Below are 12455 nucleotides of genomic sequence, written 5' to 3' on the forward strand. Positions count from 1 at the left end.
GGTGTCAAGTGTGACAGCGGTAGTGAGGTTGGCCCAGGATCAGACATTGTTTCGTTCTGCTGTGCATGGGGTCGCTATGAGTCGGTTCCAACTCGATGGCACCTGACAACAACAACAACATGTCTACTGTAGGCAATTTTAAACTCTCAATGTGACATCACTATGAGTCGGTTCCAACTCGATGGCACCTGACAACAACAACAACATGTCTACTGTAGGCAATTTTAAACTCTCAATGTGACATCACTGAACATCAAATGGTCAAGTGCTAGAGCAGCACATACAGTATTTTCATCATACAAATACAACAGACAGATGTACATAACCTTAGAGCATTAATAAAAGTTAAATGTGGTAAAAGAATAAAGACACTATGCCTGTTAAATACTCACTACCTCTATTTTCAGTGTTTTTATTATAAATTTATAAAAATTTTATTTGCAAGAACTGCAATATTTAACAATAAGCAAAACTGTTGAAAACAGAAAGGCGGTTCTTGTGAGCGAGCACAAGCCTACTCCAGCACATCCTCAGGTAGCCTTTCCAATAGCGAAGCTCGTGTCCTTCAGTCCTGGAAAACGGTTATCTGATGGTTCTCATCTGCTTTCTCTGTTGCTCCTTCTAAATTAGCCAGATATTAGACCTCCTGGGCTGATACATTTTACTGTTTTGTTTCTACTTTCCTTCTTTTTGTTCTTTCTTGGAGTTCCTCAACTATTCCTATCTAAATGTTAAACTTCTAAAAGCATCTAACTGTCAAGAAATGTTCCTTTGTAGTTTCCTACTGTCCCATACATGCAGTTTGGCTTTCTTCTGTTCTCGACTTCTTACAACGAAGACTTTCCTTTTATGATCTGAATTCCTTGGTTTCCATTTCTTTCCTTACTCATTTATTCTGACCCATTTTCATTTAACTTTATCAAAAGACCTTACTCTTACTGAAAAATCTGAAACTTAAAACCATGTGTTTACAAGAGGGGAAAAAAAAAAAAAATTCGGGTCAGTCAAAAAGTATTGCTATTAGAGTTCCAGTTCATACATGCATAGGTTTATTCCACACAAAACATGTTTAAACATGTTTCACAATCAGTGTGTGGCTGCAGACAGGTTTTCTCATTAATACAGTTGTCTTAGACTCCTAGGGTGCCTTCAATAACAGGATACTTTTTGTGCCATGGAAAAAAATGATTTTGAGGTCAGGGCTAACTGCAAATTTCTAATAAAACTCAATGGACATCTTCCCCAATCATTGAAGCTTTGCAACAAGTTTGCAGGAATGCTGCCCCATATAAAACAAGCTTTCAGAAGGGCCAAGTATTTTACAGAATGTCAAGAAGACCTCGAGGGCGTGTTCAAGGCAGAGGTCAGTTCAGAAGGATTTCAAAGGGATCACCTTGATAAATTTTCTTATAGGACACAGGACAATCACAGGTGCTTATTAAGAAGTTGTTCTTAAAAAATTGAAAGCTGCATTGATGAGGAAATGCCAGCACAGCTGCACCTAGGAATGCGTCCCCCTCACGACAACGCATCAGCTCATTCTTCAAGGGATCCAAGGGCTACCTTACAAGAATTTCGCTGTGAAACCTTACAACATCCACACTGCAAACCTATTCTTGCCCCTTCAGACTTCGTTTTGTTCCCCAATCTCAAAAACAATTTTAAAGGAGCACGATGTAGGTTTCTCCAGGATGCTAAACTGCTGTTTTGATGTGGTGTAAATTGAGTTATGTAGACTTCTCCAAGGAAGAGTTAGAGAGATGGAAACAATGTCTTCAGAACTGTACAGACCTAGATGTGGAGCATGGCATGAAGCATGAACTTCACACATTGTTTTTTTTTTTTTAAAAAAAACTAAGGTTCCTGAGATTTTGGAGCAATATTTTCATACTCCACCTGCAATTTCAGTGTATATCTGAATTATATTTTCAATGCAGCAAAGTATGGCAGGGTGGTCAATAAAACAAACCACATGCAACTGTGCCCTCTGAAAACATGTAAATCCTCACCTCCAGTCTCTGGTTACAACCTCATTTGAGAAATTTTTCTATGATAATGAAATGGGATTGGCACAAGGCATGTCTGAAATTAACCTCCTTTGAGATATAAGAGTTTAAACAAGCAGACTGAGAGAAGCAGGGGAGGAAAGATGCCGAGTCACCTGATCACCACAGGAACAAAAGCCGAAAAGAAAGGACTTTCCTCCAAAGCGGACAGAACAAGAGAGCCAGCCTGGAGCGCTGACGCCCTCGATTCCGACTCTTTTCTCCTAACTATGAGACATGCATTTCTGTTTATGAGAGCCATCTACTACGGTATTTCTGTTACAGCTGCACTACAGCACTAGACACTCCACTGCTCTTGTTAGGGGCCGTCCAGTCACTTCTGACTCAGTGACCCTGCAGAGGGTTTCTGAGGAGCAGATGGTGAATCTGAACCACTGACCTTGCAGCTCAAACCTACCTTGAGGTCCAGTCCTTCCTCTACAGTGCCACACCAGGACTCCAAGACACTACATTAAGATACAATTCTTTAGGGAAGACAGATAAGATATATGAATTCACAAATTCAAAACAATACAAAATTTCAACAGTCTGGGACTAGTTTACTCTGTATCTTCCATATCAAATACTTGATTACCAAATTACTGTGGTATTAGACTCCTTGGCAACATTTAAGAGTGCTATAACAACCTATCCAGAGAAGCAGCGACACCAGACATGGAGGCAGAGATAAGGACATGCAAGAGAGGGAGCAGCTAAGGACTCTCGACTCAAGGAAAGAGAAAGGCTGGGTGCTGGCAGCCAGGAAGCTGGTTTGCAGAATGTGCCCTTTGGTTGTTTAAATAATTATATATTCCTGAGTGTTTTTGTGTACACACCCCCAAAATAACACAAAGAAAGAAACACACACAAAAACCCAGAGGGAACAGAAGCAAATATCCTGTTGAATGATGCTGCACAGAGGAGACTGTAATCATTGCACTGAAATGACGGTGTGAAACCGATGTTCTCCCATGTAGACTATCACTCAATTCACAATCAAACTTAAAAAGAAAAAAGAGTGCTATAACAATTTGGAACAACAACTACAAATCTTTAAACTTGATGGCCAAACAACAACAACAAAAATGAACAGATCACCTTAAAAATGCATTGGAGTATCTATAGTTTTTCAAAATCTTTTGGTAATATGAAGCAAAATTTTGAAGATCACCAAGCTGGAACACAGTTGTTATTTTCTCTTTCCTGAGATTCCCTGTTGTTGTTGTTGTTGTTGTTGTTGTTTTAAGTGCTTTCAAGTCAGTTCCAACTCATAGCGACCCTGTACAGGGTTTCCAAGGAGAAGCTGGTGGGTTTGAATTGTCAACCTTGTGGTTCACAGTTGTGCTGATCCTACAATGCCACCTGTAATTGCTCTTAATTTCAAATGCATTCTGAAATACCTTTCAGAACACATAGCTTCATCTACCTGAATGACTTCACTCACTCAACAAATACTTAATGGGCTCCTTCCACATACCCGTCAATGGCCTGGGAGCTGTGAACAGAACAGACACAACCCTCGGCCTCATGAAGCTTACCCTCTAGTGACTTGCTTTTGTGACTTGAGCGTACCCAGCGTTTGTTCTCTGCTGTGTACGTAATACCTTAGTTTCTTCTGTCATTTGATGGTAATAATCTGCTTAATTTTAAAGACGATTCCAAAATGAGAAAAACTCATATTCTGCTTCCAAAAATCCTCTTTTACTGAATGTTGTTATTAAATCCTGTGGAGTCGTTTTCGACTCATAGTGACCCTGTATAGGGTTTCCAAGGAGGCTGAGGAGTTTGAATTGTCAACCTTGCAGTTAGCAGTCCAGTGTTTATCCTACAGTGCCACACCACAACTCCTTTACTGACTAGAGATTCTAATAATGCAGGTTTGTGTGAACCAGAGACGAAGGAAAAGGTACTACCTGCAGTCTGGAAATCACTATCCATCTATGTCCCATATCCAGCCTCATCTTTATGACGCCACAGCACTGAGAGGTCTGCTTTGATCTTTTCCTCACTGGCAGTCATGCTTAGTCTGACTCACCCCCTCACACCTGCTCAGGTCCATCTTGAGACCTAGAGCAGATCCTTCCACAACTGGTTAAGGCTGGGGGAGTGATTCAGGACTGTGAAATCCGATAAACACTAACTGATGAGTAGGATCTAGCTTGAGCTCCTGACCTACAGTTTTATTGTGCACAGGGCAGCTATGAGTTAAACCTACTCTACAGCACCTAACAGCAACGTGGTCTAAAGCAGCCAATCATTTCATAATTGTGTACTAAGAAGATCATTAGAAACCTTGGTTCATGGTGGCTATCAATTTAAGGTGAACAAAGGACTCCGATATCATTATCTGAAGGTCTCTTCTAATGAGTTGATCACTTTCCTTAGGGAAAATCCCTAATCTTTTGCCTAGGGAGTATAAACCTGGGAATACGTCAGAAAGTGGTAAGGAGAAAAGACGTCTCCCCTTCAGTATGTTAACTTTCAGTTAATTCCTTGGTTTTCACTGTGACATGTCTCATCCTGCTCTCATCTAGGCCTCAGGAAGTTGAGGGAAGACTTTTGTTGCGGTCCTCTGGCAGTGTAGACTAGAGGAAGGGATCGACAGAGCTGACTGTGCCTTTGAAGCCCTTCACCAATCCTCCTGATTCCAGACTACCTCATACCCAGCCTTCAGAGGTACAGAAGGTCTCCAATCTCTGGACCCTTCACAGAGTTCTGTGGTCAAGGTCAGGCTTGGTCTTGATGGCTGAGCCCTGAAGGCATAAATTTCTGCTCTTTGAGGTGAGCCATCATCACTCCTCTGTTGACTTTCAGCTTCCAAATCTGTGTCGCTGTCTCCTATCTCCAATCTTCTCCTCTCCCATTCTTTAGAATCCTCTCCCATTGTTGTAGATGTATGCTTCTTATTCCTTTATGGTCATCTGAATAGCGTCTTTTGGGATAGAACAAAGATAAATTCACGCTCAACATACCACGTTTAATCAGTAAATATTTAAGCCCTTGGCAATGCACTGCTGTCTCCGTCTTTCTGAAGCTCAGATAAGAGTCTGCAGGGCTGACAGAGAGGAAAGATACACGGAGAAAGACACCAGTGGTTAAACAGGCAGCTAGCTCTAACTAAGTGTGAGTGGGCAGAGAGAGTATGGGAAGGTTTCATGGAGGAAATGACTGCTAGCCGAATGCTAACAGTTCTTCTAAAGCAGCGGCAAAGCCTGCTAGATCCAGTGGACAGCTTACCGGCGTTGGATCTGCCTTGCGAAATTGTTGCTGGAAGCCGAGCAGGGAAACTGGACCTCACTGTGCAGGGCAGCGTTACGGAAGAGGTCACAGAAGTTCTCAAAGAGCTCCAAAAGCTCATCAGACGTATTCTCAAAGACAGCAATCACCTGTGTTGTCACCATGTTGTACACGACAAAGAAAGAGGCCTGCGGAGGAAGAACAGAGGGTCACCGCGAGTCAGAATCCACTAGACAGCAAATGCCAACGCCACCAGCAGCAGCAGCAGCAGACAGCTACAGGTAACACCATGCCTAGGTAAACTGTCATTTGGCTCCAATCCCAGGTGCCCAATAAAACAAGCAAACAGCTCAGCTACTGCACGGGAGCAGAGACACAGCTCCCCATGGTTCTGGGAAAGGAGGACGCCTAGGTGGCCTTTATCGACCAAGAGTCTCAAGGCTGCCGAATTTCCCACCCTCTCTGCACTGCTAAAATTACTGAGTTGGCCAGCATACATGCCTAAAAAGCTTTTCAATCTTTCACTTCAAACTGTGCAAATTTAATACATTTCTTTCCAAGTGTTTATTTCCTACTTGCTCCCCAACCCACCCTGAGATTAAAAAAAAAAAAATTTACTTCTTGAAAATGCCAGATTTAATTTTCTTTCCTGCTGAGAAAGTGATTTGCAGCCTGGAGCTGACAGTTGGCAAATTCTGTTCCCCTGTATGCATACAGTTGAAAGTTCAATTTAGGGGCATTTATTTTTCCCTCTGAATAGTTCTAACATGCAGAGAGACACTTTAAGTACACTGTGCAAGATACTGTTACAGAACAAATAAAAAAATCAGAAATATTTTTCATTTCTTTCTTCACAGATGTTGTTTTGGCCAAAAGCACTTGTAAGATGCATTTGAAGTATGTAGCAATGAAGGTCAGAGGGGGAAGCTGAGGAGCATTCAGATGCCACAGGCGGCAGAGTTCCTGCTTTCTCTGCATGGCCCCTAGGTGACCCTCTGCCTTTACACTTCAAGTCTACTGCTCTACCTGACAAAGGACATTCCAGGTACCCTAGATTGGCCCACTGTGAAGCTGGCCCCTGACTCAAGCTCCAAGCTTCTTACAGGACTTGAGAAGTTTTCCTCAACAGTAGGATTAGTAGCCCCCTCCCCCCAGGATTAAGACTAAATCTCCATTACCAATGTGACCCACCTGTTTTTCTACTAATTAGTCCTTCCCAGAGCTTATATTACATGGCTTTTGCGGTCACCTGGAAATTAAATTTGTCTGTAAATTCAAGAGACTGGATGTAATCTGAGAATAATGTCCTTAATAGTACCATGGCCTTGTGTCTGCATGTACTTTTTACTCATCAACCTTACTGGTACCTATCAAATTAAATCGGGGAGCGGGGGGAGCTGGTGAAGGACAAGGAAGGAAGAGGACTGAGTTTAAAGTTACAAACTCTAAACAAAGAGTTTAAGTCAGCACAGAACCCTAGTACCATTTCTAGCTACAACTTACTATAACTACCCAGCCAAAGTAAAACACAGGTCACATTTTAGCAAAGAAAAACAGGATAATCTCAAATGTAGCAACAATCATAAACAACGTATTCCCTGCAAAATAGCCAGGTAATTCTAACACAAACCTAAATAAAAGACTGACTCATGCCCTTTCTCTAGACCTGGACAACACAGTGATCAGATCCGGGCTTCACCGGGCTCTCTCATAATGAGGTGACTATAATATTACAGAAATACTTACTAGCTTCTCTCCAGGACAGGCAGGGAAATGAAGGACACGACGGTACAGAAGTCAAGGGCTTTGCCACCAGTGTCCCATGATGCATAAAAGAAACTAAATGTTCAGGAAGTGACTCCAACAAGGAGAGGGACCAAAGAATCCAGGTTATGCTAGAAAAAATTCTCACTAACCATATTACATCTACCGCTTTTTGTAAAGAATGCACATGTTCTGATTCAAAAGAAAAACGTTAGATGCTATTGAGCACAGGTGGCTGCTGAGGTCTAGGATGCCGGCCTGTACTGTGAGCCCTCAGACGTAAGATCAACAGCAGGTCAGTGGGAGCCACCAGCCTCAGCTGACTTTGTGGGCTACTGGTCTGCTGGCTGTTCTCGATGGCCACACTAGTTCCTAAGGAGACAACGTGGAGACAGGAGACTGGGTAAGCAAACAGAACACAGATACAGAAAGGTAGGCCTGTGCTTGGTCAACATCAAAGTGGGCAGCTTCTCAAACATGAATGTGCAAATGCCATCAGGTTTCAAACTGATGTTTTCAATATGAGAGGTTTGGCAGTTTTTGTATTCTGGCTGCCGCCTTATTCCTACTTGTCAGTGAGAAAAGCCTCTCTCCCCGCCAACACAATCAAGACAGGACGGCAACAGGAAATCCACACCCTGACCCTGCAGCACTTGGGCTTCCGTCTCAAGGGTACTGAAACGGCTCTGCGCTTCTATGGGATAATAACCACGGCAGACTCTCTAAACCTCGCTGCTTCTGGGTGTTTGTTGCAGTCACCAGTTTCCTGCTCCAACAGTGTTTGGATGGAATCCAGCACTCAGAAACTTGCCCCTCAAGCAGCTGTTCAAAGCCAGCGCTCCACCATCACCTCACAGAGCCACTGGATGGCCCCAAGGCCCCCAGGGCCTCTCCAGCACCACACATGTCCATGATGACATGCCTCTCTCACAGATGCGCCAGAACTACAACTGGGACGCAGCAACAGTCATCACCAACGTCATGAGGAAAAGAAAGGGCTATGCCGAGAAAATGACAGAGCTGCACCAGCAACAAGGTGGCCAACTCTTCCTTCCTGCAGGCTAGCAGCAAAGCCGACCTCGCCAGCTGGGTGTGTGTTACACTTGGGAAAAGCATGACCAGTCACTACTGGGACTGCACAAACGGGCCGCTGACAAGAACCCCCCCTTGGAGCCATCTCACTGAGACGCATTACGGAAACAAGCAAGAGGAGGGCGCCTGCACCTGGCCTGACTGGATAACTTTTTGACACAAACTCCCTGGGAGACACTGTGGAGAGAGCTAACCACGGACCTGGTTTCTCCATAACCACAGGTGACTTCTGACAGTGCAGACATGATGAGTTTACCTTGACCTATTCTGTAGGTTGTACCAACGCATTCATTTAAATTCTTCCATTTGTAACATTTAAAAAAATAATTTGGCACCCCCACCCACCCAAAAGAAAAAGGTCAGTGGTTGGAGATTTAACTGCCGTCTGTCCAAATAAACATGTAGGGCCAGAGAAACACAGAATTGATTTTAAGTTTGTCTGAGCCCTCCGGACAGCAAAAATTCCAGGTGCCATAAACTGCATTTGTAAGTGGCTGGAGGTACTCATCAGGAGAAAGATGGAGCTCTCTGCTCCCATAGAGGTCTATAGCCTTGAAAACTCCCCACAGCATCACTGTGAGTTAGAATCAACTAGACGGCAGTGGGTTTGGTTAGGGTTCGGGGGCCTGAGACAAAGAACGACAGAAGGTTTCCTGTTCTGTCAAGGAGACTGGAAGGATAAGAGTCACTCATACCTGTGATGGATCTGTGACCCGCAGAGTGACAACGTCCTCACTAGTGTACTTGATAAACAGATGGTTTTCGTCCAAGAGCTGCATCTTCCACATGCGCAGCTGCCGTAGCTGATCAAAATACTGGAAGAAGCGCCTCTTGGCCACCGCACTGCCGTCCTGCTCTGCCCGGCGCCACAAGTACACCAGCAGCCGGTGTTTCAGGGAGTTGATGAAAGGGTCCCTAAAGGGGTTGGCCATGCCTGTCTGACTGTCCCGCTGTACCTCGGGGAAGACAGCTGACACAGTGAGCAGATCGTCCTCGTAGCAGAAGCGGCCAATAGTCCGCACGTCGATGAACGTGCCCTCGGGAGTCACCTGGAAGACGTGGATGGTCTGCTGCTGCACTGACAAGATGACCAGGATGTTCTTGTACAAGTACAGCCCTTGGTTGTGTGACAGGACCACTTTGTCACACTTGAATGTGCGAGTGTCACACAAGCGGCCAGTGTGAAGGTCAATGACATGCAGGGAGTAGTCCTCTAGAGGGGAGCGGGGATTGGGGGTCACCGACTCACTGTTACGATACACCTCATAGAAAGGAGGGTGAGGCTCATCCGGGAGGTAGGCAGCTGAGCCCACGATGACACACCGGCAGTCGTCTGTGAAGAGGCTACACTCCCGGTTCAGGTGCTCCCCATTGGCCGCCACGTTGGTAATATGTAGCAGGACAAAAAAGCGTTCAAAGAGCCGGCCCCGGATATTGACCGAGCGCTGGTCATTCCCGTTGGACAGGATCTCCCCCTCATACCCCTGCAGGAGGTCCTCTGCTGCCTGGCAGCCCTGGTACTCGTAGATTTCAAGAGATGTCTGGTCTGAAGAAAAAGCAATAAAGAAGCGTCCATCCGGTGAGAATTTACGCAAGAAACAAGGAGGCTTCTCAACGTTGACAACTGTGAAGTTGGGGAAGACATTCTGGTGGAACACTCGGACCTGGTGCCAGTGGGTCCCTGCCTTGCCCGAGCTGATCCGCCTGCGCTCCAAGCGGTGAATGACATTTTGGTTTTGGATTCTTCGAGGTTTGATGGTGGAGGCATAATGATCCATTATCACATCTCTGCATGAAAAGTCAAAAAAATACATATAACACAATTCCCCAAAACATAAATAAATATAGCCAAGTCAAACAGATTTCCCTCCTTACATCCTGAACTAAGGAACTCCCAAGAGGACATATTTTCTCCTTGCTACTTTTCAGTCTGAATACAACCCTAACGTTCTGAGTGTAGAAACTGGTTTAGGGAAGGAACTGGTTTACTGGGAATATCTTCTACTTGTGCTTAATTGTTGAAGATGTTCAAGAGAATAAACGTACAAATGTATCAAATTTGCACAGTGGTTAAGAATCACATTCAACCTGCATGCATTAAATATTTATTTATATGGCATTCACTTTGAGGCCTCCAAATGTTTCATTAGACCTTGATAAACTTGTGAATTAAAACAAAACCACAGGCTATATATACAGCTCAACGGTACTAAATGAAAAACGTTAAGAAGCTGTTGCCAGGAAGATGGGTGTAAGTACACACCACCTTCTCTCCCCATGAATGCAGATATAAAATCTGCAGAGAACAGGGGGGGCAGGTAGTTGAACACTCCGACAAGGAAACAGTGACAGGTGACTCTCCATGTTTGCACAGTCACAGAAGTGCCTGCCGGGGTACACTAACTTAGGGTCTCACTTTCTGATTGTTGGTGTGAAGTGCAGTCAAGTCAGTCCCAACCCACAGCGACCCTGTATAGGATTTCCATGGAACAGCTGGTGAGCTTGAACCGTCAACCTTGCAGTTCAAACTGACTTTGCAATCCAGCACATTAACCCACAGTGCCACAATAGGACTCACTTTTTGATTAGAGATGGAAAAAAGAAATCCCCAAGGAGCCAGAAAGAAATGAAAGGATCATAGAGAAGGAGGTGGTCAAGAAAGCAAGGCTCTCCGCCACTCAACACACACACACACACACAAATGCTTATGAACATCCAGGCTTGTGCCTAATCACCACACTTAAACTTCTGATAACTGAATTGGCAAAGACACCAACACCCATATCTCAGACTGGACTTTGAGTGGCAAAAATGAGACAGATACAAACAGCACTGTAAGAAAGGCCTTGAGAATAGATCTCACACTGGAACCAAAGCCCATAGAAGGTGGGTTGAAATGCAGCCTGAAGCTAAGTAGGTGAATTGCCTGCCAAACCAAGTATGTCACTATTTCTTATTCCCTCACCCCCTAGCTCCCAACGCTGTTTATTTGATTCTGACTCATTGTGACTTTATAAAACAGAAAATAAAACAAAACTACCCCACAGTATTTCCAAGGTTGTAAATCTTTAGGAAGGAGCTCTGGTAGCGCAGTGGTTACAAATCGGGCTGCTAACCCCAAGGTCGCTGTTCCGTGGGAGAAAGATGACACTCTCTGTGGGAGAAAGATGATGCTTTCTGCTCCCGTAAAGATTTACAGCCTTGGAAACAATGAGCAGGGTCACTATGAGTCGGAACTGACTCCACGGTACTTAACAACAACAACAACAGATCTTTATGGAATTAGACTGTGACATCCTTCTCCTTTGCAGCAGCTTGGTAGGTTACAACTGTCAACCTTCTGGTTAGCAGCCCAGCACTTAACGACTCCATCACCAGGCCTCCTTCAACTCCCCAGAGGATTGAAATAAGCCCCATAATCTCATAACATTAAACTCAAAGTCCAAGATACTGCCAAACCTTACTCAGCATATAAAGTGGCAGGAGAAATCTCAACTCAGAAATGACAATCAATCGACACCAATGTCAATATGTCAGAGATGTTGGAATTACCTGAGAGAGATTTTAAAGTAGCTAATACAAAAACGCTACAAAAGCAATCATGAACACTCTTGAAACTAATGGAAAAATAGAAAGGTTCAACAAAGAAATAGAAGATACAAAAATGAACCAAGGAGAAATTTAAGAGTTGGAAAATAGCAGAATGGAGTCAACAGAGAACAGAAATAGTAACCTTGAAAACAGATGCAGAAAGTATCGTATCTGAACAAATCAGACTGAAAAAAATAAATGGAGCTTCAGGGACCTATGACGAAATAGCTAAAGGTTGAGCATTCATGTCGTAAAAGCTTCCCTCCCAGAAGGAAGACACAGTAAACTATTAAACATTCATCTATCAGTTTATCGTACCGTGGTGGCTTATGTACCATGATGCTAGAACCTACACCACCAGTATTTTAAATACCAGCCCGGTCACCCGTGGTACACAGGTTTCAGCAGAGCTTCCAGATTCAGACAGACGATGAAGAAGGAGAGACTGACCACTTCTGAAGGGTAAGCCACTAAAACACTGAAAACCTCATGAACAGCAGGAGAACACTGTCTGATACACTGCTAGAACATGATCCCCTCTGGTTGGAAGAACCACCTCCTCAGAGTCGAGTTGGCCTTTATGATGTAGATGGAGCTAAGCTTTCAAGATCTTCATCTGCTTGATGGGAATCTGCTCAAAATGAGAAGAAACAGCTGCAAACACCCATTAATAATCGGAACATGGAATGTATAAAGTATGAATCTGAAAAAGAACAAACAAGATGG

At 44.0% G+C, this 12455-nt stretch overlaps 1 protein-coding gene across 1 annotated transcript in view; it reads right to left on the reverse strand.

Moving 5' to 3' along the window:
• The window catches only part of DET1 (de-etiolated homolog 1 (Arabidopsis)), a 37049-nt gene extending 27129 nt beyond the window's left edge, over positions 1 to 9920 (reverse strand). Inside the window, exons 1-2 of the mRNA XM_006867123.1 lie at positions 8834 to 9920; positions 5283 to 5470 (exon numbers count right to left, since the gene is read on the reverse strand). Coding sequence (XP_006867185.1) covers positions 5283 to 5470; positions 8834 to 9916 — 1271 coding nt within the window. The 5' untranslated portion in view covers positions 9917 to 9920. The remainder of the gene's footprint in view (positions 1 to 5282; positions 5471 to 8833) is intronic.
• Positions 9921 to 12455: the final 2535 nt, after the last annotated feature.

Source organism: Chrysochloris asiatica, unplaced genomic scaffold (assembly GCF_000296735.1).
Source record: "Chrysochloris asiatica unplaced genomic scaffold, ChrAsi1.0 scaffold00101, whole genome shotgun sequence".
Lineage (NCBI taxonomy): Eukaryota > Metazoa > Chordata > Mammalia > Afrosoricida > Chrysochloridae > Chrysochloris > Chrysochloris asiatica.